The sequence below is a fragment of the Amblyraja radiata genome, unplaced genomic scaffold, assembly GCF_010909765.2.
Source record: "Amblyraja radiata isolate CabotCenter1 unplaced genomic scaffold, sAmbRad1.1.pri S103, whole genome shotgun sequence".
NCBI lineage: Eukaryota > Metazoa > Chordata > Chondrichthyes > Rajiformes > Rajidae > Amblyraja > Amblyraja radiata.
In genome coordinates this window covers 1,108,050-1,123,531 of record NW_022630094.1, presented here as the reverse complement: position 1 = coordinate 1,123,531, position 15,482 = coordinate 1,108,050, and the positions used below count along the sequence as shown (strand labels likewise).

At 50.3% G+C, this 15,482-nt stretch overlaps 1 protein-coding gene across 1 annotated transcript in view; it reads left to right on the top strand.

Annotated features, from left to right (window-relative positions):
- LOC116969085 (E3 ubiquitin-protein ligase HUWE1-like) overlaps positions 1–15,482 on the top strand; it is a 97,976-nt gene that overhangs the window by 79,520 nt on the left and 2,974 nt on the right. Inside the window, exons 33-42 of the mRNA XM_033016034.1 lie at positions 314–442; positions 1,797–1,895; positions 3,631–3,900; positions 6,728–6,880; positions 8,184–8,311; positions 9,803–9,884; positions 10,962–11,138; positions 12,114–12,282; positions 13,624–13,976; positions 15,163–15,358. Coding sequence (XP_032871925.1) covers positions 314–442; positions 1,797–1,895; positions 3,631–3,900; positions 6,728–6,880; positions 8,184–8,311; positions 9,803–9,884; positions 10,962–11,138; positions 12,114–12,282; positions 13,624–13,976; positions 15,163–15,358 — 1,756 coding nt within the window. The remainder of the gene's footprint in view (positions 1–313; positions 443–1,796; positions 1,896–3,630; positions 3,901–6,727; positions 6,881–8,183; positions 8,312–9,802; positions 9,885–10,961; positions 11,139–12,113; positions 12,283–13,623; positions 13,977–15,162; positions 15,359–15,482) is intronic.

The window sequence follows — 15,482 nt, the reverse complement described above, 5'->3', positions numbered from 1 at the left end:
TTTTGAAGGCTCGCCCCTCCCCCACACCTCCCCTCCCCCCACAGAGGGCGGCGGAGGACGGTTCTCTGGATACACGCACCGGGGACAATTTACACGTACACCAAGCCGATTAACGGACAAACCTGCGCGTCTGGAGCGCGGGAGGAGACCGAAGATCTCGGAGAAAACCCACGAGGAGAACGTACGAACTCCGTGCAGGCGGCGCCCGTGGTCAGGTTGGACGGGTTCCCGGCGCGGCGGCGGCGGCAACCTGTTGACCCGTGGGCGACCGCTGGCCGACGCCACGCATGACTGTTCCTCTTTGTCTCCACAGCTGATGGACATGGGCTTCACGCGCGAACACGCGATGGAGGCCCTGCTGAACACAAGCACGATGGAGCAGGCCACAGAGTACCTATTGACGCACCCTCCTCCGCTCCTGGGCGGGGCGGTACGCGTGCGGGCAAGTGTTGGCTTTTTCTTACGCAAGTATCTAAGAGGCGGGGGGGGGGGCGGCGACATGGTGTTCGAAACAGAGAAAACAGGTGCACGAGTAGTTCACTCGCGACCTGAAAACACAGGAGACGACAATCTATCTATCTATATATAATATTAAAACTCTGTGTGTGTGTGTTTCTGCCTGACTTGCGGGTGCCAGCCTTTGATTCGTTGCTACGCCAACACCAGAAGCAGAAACGCCGAGATTTTTTCCATTTCGGTAGAGATTTCACTTTTCTTTCCAAGTATCCATTCCTGATTAAATTTTGTCGTGTTTATGTACACATTTTTAATAAAATCCTTCTCCCCCCCACCTCCCCCCCCCCCCCCCTCGCTCATTTTTGTCGCCTCCTGCTGGCCACCGACCATAACGGCTGCTGGCGCCCGCCTCTCGCCTCAAAGACGCCATTTAAAAACAGCCGCACTGCTGAGTGTTGGAATCTTATGTTCAGGAACGGCTTGAGTTGGAGGACCACGTCTCCTGTGGGGGCAACGGGTAGGGAACGGGTGCGTTGGGGGAGCATACAGAAAGGGTCTGCATTTGGTCTAGTTCTCTTTATAATAGAAAGGTTTGCGAGGATTTGCCCCTCCTTGGTCCGAGTTACAACGTCGCAGAAAGGACATAGTAGCATAGAAAGTAGACAAAAATGCTGGAGAAACTCAGCGGGTGAGGCCACATCTACGGAGCGAAGGAATAGGCGACGTGAATGGTCGAGACCCTTCTTCAGACTGATGTGGGCGCGGGAAGAAACGTAGAAACATAGAAAATAGGTGCAGGAGGAGGCCATTCGGCCCTTCGAGCCTGCACCGCCATTCGATATGATCACGGCTGATCATCCAACTCAGTATCCCATCTCTGCCTTCTCTCCATACCCCCTGATCCCTTTAGCCACAAGGGCCACATCTAACTCCCTCTTAAATATAGCCAATGAACTGGCCTCAACTACCTTCTGTGGCAGAGAATTCCACAGATTCACCACTCTCTGTGTAAAAAATGATTTTCTCAACTCGGTCCTAAAAGACTTCCCTCTTATCCTTAAACTGTGACCCCTAGTTCTGGACTTCCCCAACATCGGGAATAATCTTCCTGCATCTAGCCTGTCCAACCCCTTAAGAAGAAAGGAAGAGGCGAAGACAGTGGGCTGTGGGAGAGCTGGGAAGGGGAAGGGAAGGAGGGAGAAAGCAGGGACTACCTGAAATTGGAGAAGTCAACGTTCATACCACTGGGGTGTAAACATTACATTGACTTCTCCAAGATCTGAAATTCGGCGAGTGTCTATGTTTGCCTGCGTCTTAAAAAGGTGATTTTTGTCCATTAGCAGGAGCTGAGCATGTCTGAGGAAGACCAAATGATGAGGGCGATTGCCATGTCTCTGGGCCAGGATATCCCAATGGATCAGAGCACCGAATCTCCAGAGGTAAGTGTTTTACAGCCAAAATGCCTGTTTCTACACTGTATCACTCTACGATTCTATCTAAATGGCGTCAAGTTGGGAAAAACGGAAATACAACCGGATCTGGGGGTCCTTGTTCATCAGTCAATGAAAGTATGCATGCAGGTACAGCAGGCAGTGAAGAAAGCCAATGGCATGTTGGCCTTCATAACAGGAGGAGTTTAGTATAGGAGCAAGGGGGTGCTTCTGCAGTTGTACAGGGCCCTGGTGAGACCACACCTGGAGTATTGTGTGCAGTTTTCGTCTCCAAATCTGAGGAAGGACATTCTTGCTATTGAGGGAGCCCAGCTTAGGTTAGAAACATAGAAACATAGAAAATAGGTGCAGGAGTAGGCCATTCATCACTTCGAGCCTGCACCGCCATTCAATATGATCATGGCTGATCATCCAACTCAGTATCCCATCCCTGCCTTCTCTCCATACCCCCTGATCCCTTCAGCCACAAGGACCACATCTAACTCCCTCTTAAATATAGCCAATGAACTATCTTCTGTGGCAGAGAATTCCACAGATTCACCACTCTCTGTGTAAAAAATGATTTTCTCATCTCGGTCCTAAAAGACTTCCCTCTTATCCTTAAACTGTGACCCCTAGTTCTGGACTTCTCGAACATCGGGAACAATCTTCCTGCAAGATTCACCAGGTTAACCAGGTTCACCAGGTTAATTCCCGGGATGGCGGGACTGTCATATGCTGAGAGAATGGAGCGGCTGGGCTTGTATGCTCTGGAGTTTAGAAGGATGAGAGGGTATCTTATTGAAGATTATTAAGGGTTTGGAAACGCTAGAGGCAGAACACATGTTGCCGATGTTGGGGGAGTCCAGAACCAGGGGCCACACACAGTTTAAGAATAAGGGGTCGGCCATTTTGAACGGTGAACACTTCTTCACCCAGAGAGTTGTGAGTCTGTGGAATTCTCTGCCTGAAAGGGCGGTGGAGGCCAGTTCTCTGGATTCCGGTACAAGAGAGAGCTAGATAGGGCTCTTAAAGATAGCAAAGTCAGGGGATATGGGGAGAAGGCAGGAACGGGGTACTGATTGGGGATGATCAGCCATGATCACATTGAATGGTGGTGCTGGCTCGAAGGGCCGAATGGCCTACTCCTGCACCTATTGTCTATTGAATATCATCGCCAAACTTTAAACACACCATTGGGCAATAGGAATCCGAGGGATAACATTTTCACAAAGAGGGCGGTGGGCGTATGGAACGAGCTGCCAGAGGAGGTAGTTGAGGCTGGGACCTGCCCAACGTTTAAGAAACAGTTCGACAGATACATGGATTGGACAGGTTTGGAGGGGTATGGACCAAACGCGGGCAGGTGGGAGTAGTGTAGATGGGGCATGTTGGCCGGTGTGGGGAAGTTGGGCCGAAGGGCCTGTTCCCACACTGTGAGACTTTCTGTGCAGCCGCCTGTTCTAATCCATTTCTGTCTCTCTCTGCCTCTCTTTCTCTCTCTCCGTTTCTCCCTCTCCCCCTCCCTCTCTCTCCCATCTCTCTCTCTCCCCCTCTCTCTCCGTCTCTCTCTCTCTCTCCCTGTCTCCCTCTCTCTGTCTCTCTCTCTCCGTCTCTCTGTCTCTGTCCCCCTCTCTGTCTCTCTCCGTCTCTCTCTCTATCTCCATCTCTCTCTCTCCGTCTCCCTCTATCTCCGTCTCCCTCTCCGTCTCTCCCTCTCCCCCTCTCCGCCCCCCTCTCTCAGGAGGCAGCCCGCCGCAAGGAGGACGAGGAGCGCAAGGCCCGGGAGAAGCAGGAGGAGGAGGAGGTGAAGAGCCTGGAGAGGTACCAGGACGCCGAGCCGCTGGAGCCCGACGAGCTGAACGCCTTCACGGAGAAGATGCTGCCGGGCTGCTTCCACCTGCTGGACGAGCTGCCCGACACCGTGTACCGCGTCTGCGACCTGATCATGACGGCCGTCAAACGCAACGGCGCCGACTATCGAGACCTGATTCTCAAGCAGGTGGTGGAGCAGGTGAGTCAATAGGCGACAAGTGCTGGAGAAACTCAGCGGGTGAGGCAGCATCTATGGAGCGAAGGAAATAGGCAACGTTTCGGCATCATCTGCGGTTGCAGGGGAAGGTACCTGGGGAGGGGGTGGCTTGTTAGTAGTGAAAAAGTTACTTTTATAACAACTAAACAGGTTTGCTTCTTAAACATAGAAACATAGAAACATAGAAATTAGGTGCAGGAGTAGGCCATTCGGCCCTTCGAGCCTGCACCGCCATTCAATATGATCATGGCTGATCATCCAACTCAGTATCCCGTACCTGCCCTCTCTCCATACCCCCTGATCCCCTCAGCCACAAGGGCCACATCTAACTCCCTCTTAAATATAGCCAATGAACTGGCCTCGACTACCCTCTGTGGCAGGGAGTTCCAGAGACTCACCACTCTCTGTGTGAAAAAAGCTCTTCTCATCTCGGTTCCAAAGGATTTCCCCCTTATCCTTAAGCCGTGACCCCTTGTCCTGGACTTCCCCAACATCGGGAGCAATCCTCCTGCATCTAGCCTGTCCAACCCCCCAAGAATTTTGTAAGTTTCTATAAGATCCCCTCTCAATCTCCCAAATTCTAGAGAGTATAAACCAAGTCTATCCAGTCTTCCTTCATAAGACAGTCCTGACATCCCAGGAATCAGTCTGGTGAACCTTCTCTGCACTCCCTCTATGGCAACAATGTCCTTCCTCAGATTTGGAGACCAAAACTGTACGCAATACTCCAGGTGCGGTCTCACCAAGACCCTGTACAACTGCAGTAGAACCTCCCTGCTCCTAGACTCAAATCCTTTTGCTATGAAAGCTAACATACCATTCGCTTTCTTCACTGCCTGCTGCACCTGCACCGCATTAATAAACAGACAACACACAAACTGTTTGGTAGACCAGTTCAAAACTTTACTTATTATCGGCCGATGGAAGGGAGCGAGAATTCCAGTCAAGTGACCAATGTAGACACTTCACTGTCCTCAGTCCACTTCCCTGAACAACAGAATTACATCGCATTTTATAGTGTTTCTTTGTCACCTTAGCACATTCCACAGACATTAGTCATGGTCAGAGGTACAGGAATAGGCATCACATCAAAGGCATTTTGTGCAAAAACAGGAAAGCAGACTATTATCTAAATGGTGGCCGACTAGGAAAAGGGGAGATGCAGCGAGACCTGGGTGTCATGGTACACCAGTCATTGAAAGTGGGCATGCAGGTGCAGCAGGCAGTGAAGAAAGCGAATGGTATGTTAGCTTTCATAGCAAAAGGATTTGAGTATAGGAGCAGGGAGGTTCTACTGCAGTTGTACAGGGTCTTGGTGAGACCACACCTGGAGTATTGCGTACAGTTTGGTCTCCAAATCTGAGGAAGGACATTATTGCCATAGAGGGAGTGCAGAGAAGGTTCACCAGACTGATTCCTGGGATGTCAGGACTGTCTTATGAAGAAAGACTGGATAGACTTGGTTTATACTCTCTAGAATTTAGGAGATTGAGAGGGGATCTTATAGAAACTTACAAAATTCTTAAGGGGTTGGACAGGCTAGATGCAGGAAGATTGCTCCCGATGTTGGGGAAGTCCAGGACAAGGGGTCACAGCTTAAGGATAAGGGGGAAATCCTTTAAAACCGAGATGAGAAGAACTTTTTTCACACAGAGAGTGGTGAATCTCTGGAACTCCCTGCCACAGAGGGTAGTCGAGGCCAGTTCATTGGCTATATTTAAGAGGGAGTTAGATGTGGCCCTTGTGGCTAAGGGGATCAGAGGGTATGGAGAGAAGGCAGGTACGGGATACTGAGTTGGATGATCAGCCATGATCATATTGAATGGCCTACTCCTGCACCTAATTTCTATGTTTCTATGTTTCTATGTCACAATCCCTTAGATCAGTCCAGCTTCTCCTCTCTTGTCACCTCCTCCCTCATTAACATAGGACACTTGGTTTACGACATCTTACTTCAAAGGGATGACTAGCTAGCTCCTCTGCTTCCTCTCTCGTCACTTGGTTCCTCATGAACATAGGACACTTGGTTTACGACATCTTACATCCAATACATCAAAGAGATCTGGCTCCTCTGCTTGTCACTTGGGAGACAATGTTATAGTATTTATTATCTCACACACCGCAACCTGAGGCAAGCCTAATTTGAGACTAAATATAAACTGTAAGCTAGCCCAGAAGCCAATTTAATATCTTCTTATATTTTTAACTAAAATTCGGCTTCATCAGTAAGATGGTTCAGTTGCCTGATAACAATTTACACTGTGGCAATAAAGATGAAAGAATGGGTGGACTGTGCTTGTATTCACTGGAATTTAGCAGAATGAGAGGGGACCTTATAGAAACATATTAAATTCTTAAAGGATTGGACAAGCTAGATGAGGAGAAATGTTCCCCGATGTTGGGGGAGTCCAAAACACAGTTAAGAATAAGGGGTCTGAAGAAGAGTATCGACCTGAAACGTCGCCTATTCCTTCGCTCCATAGATGCTGCCTCACCCGCTGAGTTTCTCCAGCACTTTTGTCTACCTTCGATTTTCCAGCATCTGCAGTTCCTTCTTGAACAATAGACAATAGGTGCAGGAGTATGGCCATTCGGCCCTTCCAACGCTTTGTTCCTGTCCACGTTCTCCACAGAGATGCTGCATGCCTGACCCGCTGAGTTACTCCAGCACTTTGTACCTGTCCACGTTCTTCACAGAGATGCTGCCTGTCCCGCTGAGTTACTCCAGCACATAGTGTCTATATGTCTTCCAGGTAAACCTGCATCTGCAGTTCCTTTCCGACACGCACACTCTGCTTTGTCTCGACAGGTTTGGGAAGCTGCCAATGTGCTGATCAAGGCGGCCCTCCCGTTGACCACCAGCGACACCAAGACAGTGGCGGAGTGGACGAGCCAGATGGCCACGCTGCCGCAAGCTTCCAACCTCGCCACGCGGATCCTGCTGCTCACCCTGCTGTTTGAGGTACGAGATTCACGGCCCCTGCCCTTCGGAGCCCGGGGACCCTCCCCCTCCCGTACAGGGCCAATGTCAAGTCAAGAGTTAAGTTATTGTCACGTGTCCCAGATAGGACCATGAAATTCTTGTATTGAGGGAGCGCAGCGTAGGTTCACCAGGTTAATTCCCGGGATGGCGGGACTGTCATATGCTGAGAGAATGGAGCGGCTGGTTTTGTATACTCTGGAGTTTAGAAGGATGAGAGGGAATCTTATTGAAACATATAAGATTATTGAGGGTTTGGACACGCTAGAGGTACCCGATGTTGGGGGAGTCCAGAACCAGGGGCCACACACAGTTTAAGAATAAGGGGTTGGCCATTTAGAACGGAGACGAGAAAACACTTTTTCTCACAGAGAGTTGTGAGTCTGTGGAATTCTCTGCCTCAGAGGGCGGTGGAGGCCGGTTCTCTGGATACTTTCAAGAAAGAGCTAGATAAGGCTCTTAAAGATAGCGGAGTCAGGGGATATGGGAGAAGGCAGGAACGGGGTACTAATTGGGGATGATCAGCCATGATCACATTGAATGGCGGTGCTGGCTTGAAGGGTCGAATGGCCTCTAATCCTGCACCTATTGTCTATTGTCTAAGCCCGAAAGGGTACGGGGAAGACTTAGGAGGATGTTGCCGGGACTAGAGGGTGTGAGCTACAGGGAGAGGTTGAGCAGGCTAGGTCTCTATTCCTAGGAGTACAGGAGGATGAGGGGAGATCTTATAGAGGTGTACAAAATCATGAGAGGAATAGGTCGGGTAGTTTCGTCCCACACTCCAAAGACGTGTGGGGTTATCAGTTAATTGGCATGATTAAAGTTGTAAATTGCCCCTAGGGGAAAGTTCAAGTGAGTTTATTGTCATGTGTCCCTGTATAGGACAATGAAATTCTTGCTTTGCTTCAGCACACAGAACATAGTAGGCATTTACTACAAAACAGATAAGTGTGTCCATATACCATAATATAAATATAAACACACATGAATAAATAAACTGATAAAGTGCAAATAACAGATAATGGGCTATTAATGATCAGAGTTTTGTCTGAGCCAGGTTTAATAGCCTGATGGCTGTGGGGAAGTAGCTATTCCCTAGAAAGTGTTAGTGTGCGGGGATCGCTGGTCGGCGCGGACTCGGTGGGCCGAAGGGCCTGTTTCGCCGCTGTATCTCTAAACTAAACTAGTGTGTGAACGGGCGATCGCTGGTCAGCGCGGGTCGAAGGGCCTGTTTCCGCACTGTATCTCAAAACCAGACTACAAATCTTTTTGCCTCTACCTGCAGGAGCTCAAGTTGACCTGTGCCAGGATTGTGGAGACCAGCGGTATCCTGGATGTCTTGATTAAATTGCTGGAGGTGGCCCAACCTTGCCTTCAGGCTGCCAAGGAACAGAAAGAAGTGCACACCCCCAAGTAAGTGCTTGGGAAAGGACGGGAGGGGGGGGGGGGCAAAATGATGTCTTCTACCGGATATCCGAGGTGGATCTGGTGCAGAGAAGATTTACGAGGATGTTGCCGGGACTAGAGGGTGTGAGCTGCAGGGAGAGGTTGATTAGGCTGGGTCTCTATTCCATGGAGCGCAGGAGGATGAGGGGCGATCTTATAGAGGTGTACAAAATCATGAGAGGAATAGATCGGGCAGAGTCTTTTACCCAGAGTAGGGGAATCGAGCACCAGTGGACACAGGTTCAAGGTGAAGGGGAAAAGTGAATAGGAATCTGAGGGGTAACTTTTCCACACAGAGGGTGGTGGGTGTATGGAACGAGCTGCCGAGCGTAAGTGTTCAGCAAAACGATCGCCCAGTCTGCACTGTATGTAATCTTCCAGGCTTAACTTATTAGCTGCCTTGCTGTCACCTCCGTCCGAGAAATATCCTGGCCGGTTCGAATTCACCCTCAGAACAGCACTCTCAGCTTAGTTTAGTTCAGAAATACAGCGCAGAAACAGGCTCTCAGCCCTCTTATTTATTTATTTATTTATGTATTAGAAGTAGACATATTATAAAATGTAGTTACATATTATAGTAAAAAAACTTTTCATATACATCAGTCATACATTATTAAAATTTTCCATTATCAATTACTTCTGCTTCTAGTGTTTTTATTTTTATAGAAAGAGGGAAAAAGAAAGGGTAGAAAGTTACAAATAAAAAAGAAAGAAAAAAAAACACAACAGAAAAACAAGGGAGGTGGAATGGGTTACCTGTAATACGTCATGGAGATAGGTTCGTAGGTTATAAAGTATAGCTTTTCATCTGTTCCTGAGTTCAAGTTTCAGTTGGGTCCTCGTGCTGTGCCAATCTATCCCTTCAGATAGTTAATGAATGGAGCCCAAATTTTATGGAAAAGATCTTGTTTGTCCATTAAGACAAGTCTAATTCTTTCTAAGTATAGGGTCTCCGACATTTCCGTAATCACATTTAGCCCTCTTGAGTCCGCGACGACCAGCGATCGCCCGTTCACACACTAGTTTAGTTTAGAAATACAACATGGAAACAGGCCGTTCAACCCTCTGAGTCCAGGCCGGCCATCGATCGCCCCTTCACACAAGTACTGTGTTATAAATAATAGTTGCAGGAGCAGGCCATTCAGCCCTTCGAGCCAACACCGCCATTCAATGTGATCATGGCTGATCATCCCCAATCAGTACACCGTTCCTGCCTTCTCCCCTTATCCCCTGTCTCCGTAATATTTAAGAGCTCTATCTGGCTCAAATTCTGAAAGTCCCTGCCTTCTCCCCATATCCCTTGATTCTGCTGGTCCTAAGAGCTCGGTTTTTCTATGCTTTGAGGAATCCATCGTGTTATTTTAACGCACTTGACTTTGACGTCTTGAGCCTTGGAGTTAGAGTTTGTCTTGACTCTCCGCTTCCTCTCTTCCCAACCCTCTCAACCCCCACTGCTAGGTGGATTACTCCTGTGCTGCTGCTGATCGACTTCTACGAGAAGATGTCCGTGTCTTCCAAGAGGAGGTCGCAGATGAACAAGGTGAGTGAATCGTCCCGCAAGGCTCGACACGTAGGACGCAGAACTGTACAGCCCAAGAAACGGGCCCTTCGGCCCGCAATGTTTGTGCCGAACATGATGCCAGGTTCAACTGGGGTCGCCAACTTCCCCGCTCCCAAATAAGGGACAAAAAGTCAAAATACGGGACAAATTCCCGATGGCAATTCGTTGACTGACTCGAGTTGGCCCGGGTGCTGGACTGCACACAAAGCCCAGCCGGCGGGCCAGCTGAGGAGTTTTGGTCGCGCGCCCCGCCCAACTCCTGAACCGTTGATCGGTCGTGAGAAGGAGGTGTGGTGGTGGTGGCGGTGTCGGCGGTCAGCGGTCAGTGGAGGTCCGAAGATCAGACAGCTGGCCGGGCTGCTGACCGACCGACGGGGCCGCGGGCGAGGCGCTGCAGCTGCTGCACTCCATGGGCTGCACTACGTCGGGACGGGTGAGGCGGGGTCCGACCCGACAGTCCCCTCGACCCCGAGTAGCTGCGGTCAAACGGGACAAACCCATTTAGAGGCCGATGTACGGGATGTCCCGGCTAATACCGTTACAGTTGGCGACACTAATCGGGACGGAGGCGACAGCTGTAGGCCCTGCAGCAGCCTGGGTCTCACCTGGATTGCGATCTGCTCCAGGACACCCAGCACGCGAGCCGGATGGACTGAGGGCGTCACGGTGGCTGTAGAGTTGCTGCCTCACAGCGCCAGAGACCGGCTTCCGTCCCGATCACGTGTGCTGCCTGTACTGAGTTTGTACGTCCTCCCCGCGATCTTCCTTGCCCTCCCACGCTCCAAAGACATGTGGGTTTTCTCGATCAATTGGCTTGGTATAAGTGCAAATTGTCCCTGTTGTGTGTAGGGTAGTGTTGGCGATCGCTGGTCGGAACGGACTCGATGGGCCGAAGGGCCCGTTTCCGCGCTGTATCTCTAAACTAAACTAGTGTGTGAACGGGCGATCGCTGGTCGGCGCGGACTCGGCGGGCCGAAGGGGCCTGTTTTCCACACTGCGTCTCGGAAACCAAACGGCCGAGCGTTGTCCACATGTGGGATTTTATCTCCCCCGCAGTTCCTGCAACAGACCGGGAACAACTGGCGCTGGTTCGACGATCGGTCCGGCCGATGGTGCAGTTACAGCGCCAGCAACAACAGCACCATCGACGCTGCATGGAGGATGGGCGAGACCAGCGTGCGGTTCACCGCCGGACGCAGGCGTTACACCGTGCAGTTCAACACCATGGTGCAGGTAAAGCCCCTGAATGAATGAATACGTTTATTGGCCAAGTATTCACATACAAGGAATTTGCCTTGGTGCTCCGCCCGCAAGTGACAACGTGACATAAAGTGACAGTGAGTCGTACAGTGTGGAAACAGGCCCAACCTGCCCACACTGCCCAGCTGCACTAGTCCCACCTGCCTGCGTTTGGTCCATATCCCTCCAAACCTGTCACATTTATGTACCTGTCTAACTGTTTCTTAGACGTTGGGATAGTCATAGAAACATAGAAAATAGGTGCAGGACGAGGCCATTCAGCCCTTCGAGCCAGCACCGCCATTCAATGTGATCATGGCTGATCATCCCCAATCAGTACCCCGTTCCTGCCTTCTCCCCATATCCCCTGACTCCACTATTTTTAAGAGCCTTATCTAGCTCTCTCTTGAAAGCATCCAGAGAACCGGCCTCCACTGCCCTCTGAGGCAGAGAATTCCACAGACTCACACACCACTTATAGAAACTTACAAAATCTTATAGAAACTTACAAAATTCTTAAGGGGTTGGACAGGCTAGATGCAGGAAGATTGTTCCCGATGTTGGGGATGTCCAGAACAAGGGGTCACAGTTTAAGGATAAGGGGGAAATCTTTTAGGACTGAGATGAGAAAAACATTTTTCACACAGAGAGTGGTGAATCTGTGGAATTCTCTGCCACAGAAGGTAGTTGAGGCCAGTTCATTGGCTATATTTAAGAGGGAGTTAGATGTGGCCCTTGTGGCTAAAGGGATCAGGGGGTATGGAGAGAAGGCAGGTACAGGATACTGAGTTGGATGATCAGCCATGATCATATTGAATGGCGGTGCAGGCTCGAAGGGCCAAATGGCCTACTCCTGCACCTATTTTCTATGCTTCTATTCTGCTCGGATCACTTGCGGAGTTGAGGGGGTGCGGAATGGCGGAACGGCGGCGATGTTTGTAACCTGCGTCTCTGCCGTCCCTTCACCAGGTGAACGAGGAGACTGGGAACAGGCGGCCGGTCATGCTGACCCTGCAGCGCCTGCCGCGTAAGGAGGCCATCTCCAAAAGCAGCAGCTCGCAGTTTGTCCAGGACCTGGAGAAGACGCTGGAGGAGGCGAAAGAACCCGAGGCCAAGCCCGCCGAGGAGAAGCCCAACGGTAGGAAAATCCAGCCCTCGCTCTTCCCAAGATAGACGCAAAAAAGCTGGAGTAACTCAGCGGGACGGGCGGCATCTCTGGAGGGACGGAAAGGGTTACCCTCGCCCCTGACTCTCATATTTCGCTTGGGCACTTTAATTCTCCTTCCCCTTTCCACACTGACCTTTCTGCCCGAGGCCTCCACCATTGTCAAGTGTCTGTCCCACTGTACAAAGTAATTGAAGAGTTCTCCCACTCTCCCTGTCTCGGTCTCTGTCTCTCTCTCTATCTCTCTGTCTGTCTCTCTCTGTCTCTGTTTCTCTCTCTCTCTCTGTCTCTCTCTGTCCCTGTACATATACTCACAATAGACCTATAGCCCTTTATTGATTGTAACGTTCTTGCAGCTGTAAGCAGTACAAGAGAATAGCAAGTTTAGCAATTCAGTATTAATTTCTTGATGTCGGTTAATGTCAATTTGTGTCTGCGTGCGTGTGTGCATGTTGGCCATTCACCGTCTCTCAAGTTATGGCGTGCTGTTACGTATTGTGCACAAAGATCTGCCGTATTTCCTTCAGCAAGGATTATTCTTAGTTTCGATATATCATCTAGGTCACCAGGGACTAACTTCACTGTACCATTCTAATTGATGTTTTTTTTTCCTTTTTCCTTCCACCCACAATATGTAATATGTAAAAGAATATGTGATTCTGTTTGTTGTTTGTTGTTTGTTTGTTTGTTTTTGCACAATCCCCAAGCATTGCCACTTTTCATTTCACTGCACATCTCGTATGTGTATGTGACGAATAAACTTGACTTGACTTGACTAGTTCGCGACTCGGGGCTGGGACGGCGCTCCGGTGAGGCGGCCCGGCGCGGGGCTGAGGCGGTGCTCCGGTAGCTGAGGCGGCGTTCCGGCGGCGGCGACCTGAATCCGGGGCTCGGCCGCGGGCCAGTGGACGACATCGTCGGGAGCTCGCAGGTCGCAGGCTGGTGCCTGTTTTCCGGAGCTCCCACGGCAACAGCTGGACTGGAAGCTGGCAGCTTCGACCACCCCGGGCCGCGGAGCTTGAACCGTCGGTGAGCCGCGGGAGTGACTTACCATCGCCCGGTGGGGTAACAACATATCGCCTCAGCGCAGAGGGAGAATGAGGAAGGAAGAGACAGTAACCCTAAGATTTTTGCCTCCATCACAGTGAGGAGGTGCCTGGTGAACTCACTGTGGTGGATGTTAATTTGTGTTTATTGTGTGTTTTGTTGTTTATTATTATATGTATGGCAGCAGGCAACAACATTTCGTTCAGACCGAAAGGTCTGAATGACAAATAAAGGATCTAAGTCCTTCTCTTTCTCTCCCCGATGAAGAGGTGGAGCCGTTGGCCGAGGTGGCGGTGGAAAAGGAGCCGCGGGAGGAGGTGAAGACCAGCGACATTGTCATCCAGGGGCTGACCGAGGAGCAGATGACGGTGCTGATCCGCTCCTGCGTCAGCATGGTCAGCGTGCCCGTCGACCCCGACACCCTGCACGCCACCCTGCGCCTCTGCCTGCGCCTCACCCGCGAGCACAAGTGCGCCCTGATGTTCGCCGAGCTGGGCAGCACCCGCATGATCCTGAGCCTGACCCAGGGCTCCGGATTCAACGGCTTCACGCCGCTCGTCACCCTACTCTTCCGACACGTCATCGAGGACCCCTGCACCCTCAAGCACACCATGGAGAAGGTAAACGGCATCCCCTCCTCTACCAGTTAATACTATGCTAGTATAGGAGCAGTAGTATAGTATGCGAGTATAGGAGCAGGGAGGTTCTACTGCAGTTGTACAGGGTCTTGGTGAGACCACACCTGGAGTATTGCGTACCGTTTTGGTCTCCTAATCTGAGGAAAGACATAGTACAGAGAAGGTTCACCAGACTGATTCCTGGGATGTCAGGACTTTCATATGAAGAAAGACTGGATAGACTCGGCTTGTACTCGCTAGAATTTAGAAGATTGAGGGGGGATCTTACAGAAACTTACAACATTCTTAAGGGGTTGGACAGGCTAGATGCAGGAAGATTGTTCCCGATGTTGGGGAAGTCCAGAACAAGGGGTCACAGTTTAAGGATAAGAGGGGAAATCTTTTAGGACCGAGATGAGGAAAACTTTTTTCACAGTGTGGTGAATCTCTGGAATTCTCTGCCACAGAAGGTAGTTGAGGCCACAGTTCATTGGCTATATTTAAGAGGGAGTTAGATTGTGGCCCTTGTGGCTAAAGGGATCAGGGGGTATGGAGAGAAGGCAGGTACAGGATACTGAGTTGGATGATCAGTATTGATCATATTGAATGGCGGTGCAGGCTCGAAGGGCCGAATGGCCTACTCCTGCACCTATTTTCTATGTTTCTATGTTAAGCCAGAAAGGGTTATTGGGAAGAAAGAGCTACTTTAAATGTAGTTGCATCTGGTTGGGTAACTATAGTAGGGTGGAGATTATTCCATGCTTTAATTGTGCGGGGGAAGAACGAATTGCTGTACACATCTGTCTTTGTAGCTGGGATCACAAATTGGATCGAATGCCCTCGTCTGCTCCTAATTGGTTTGGGTTTGGTGTAGGTCTTGTAGTCTATGTCGAGCTGACCATTTAACATTTTGTAAAAACAGGTCAGACGGTGAGCTTCACGTCTGTCTTGGAGAGGGTTCCACCCCAGAGAATTCAGAAGTTTGGTAACACTCGCTTCTCTCTCATAGGTGTTAGTAACAAATCGAGCTACCTGTCTTTGGACACGTTCAATGGAAGAAATGTTTTTATTTGTGTATGGGTCCCATGGGTCAATAGAAAATAGGTGCAGGACTAGGCCATTTGGCTTCCCCACCTCTGTGTGGTCGGTTGTTGTCCCCGGTCTAAGGCAGCCTTGCCCTCTCTTGCAGGTGGTACGTTCGGCAGCCACCAGCGGGGCAGGCAGCACGACCTCTGGCGTGGTATCTGGGAGCCTGGGATCCAGAGAGATCAACTACATCCTGCGGGTGCTGGGACCAGCCGCCTGCAGAAATCCCGACACCTTCACAGACGTGGCAAAGAACTGCATCAGGATCGCCCTCCCTGCTCCCCGGGGAAACGGCACTGGTGAGTTCACATCCAAGTCCAACTCTACAACGATAAACTCCACAACTAAAAAACTATAAACTCTACAACTAAAAACTCCACAACTAAAAACTCCACAAAGAAAAAACTCTACAAAGAAAAAAAC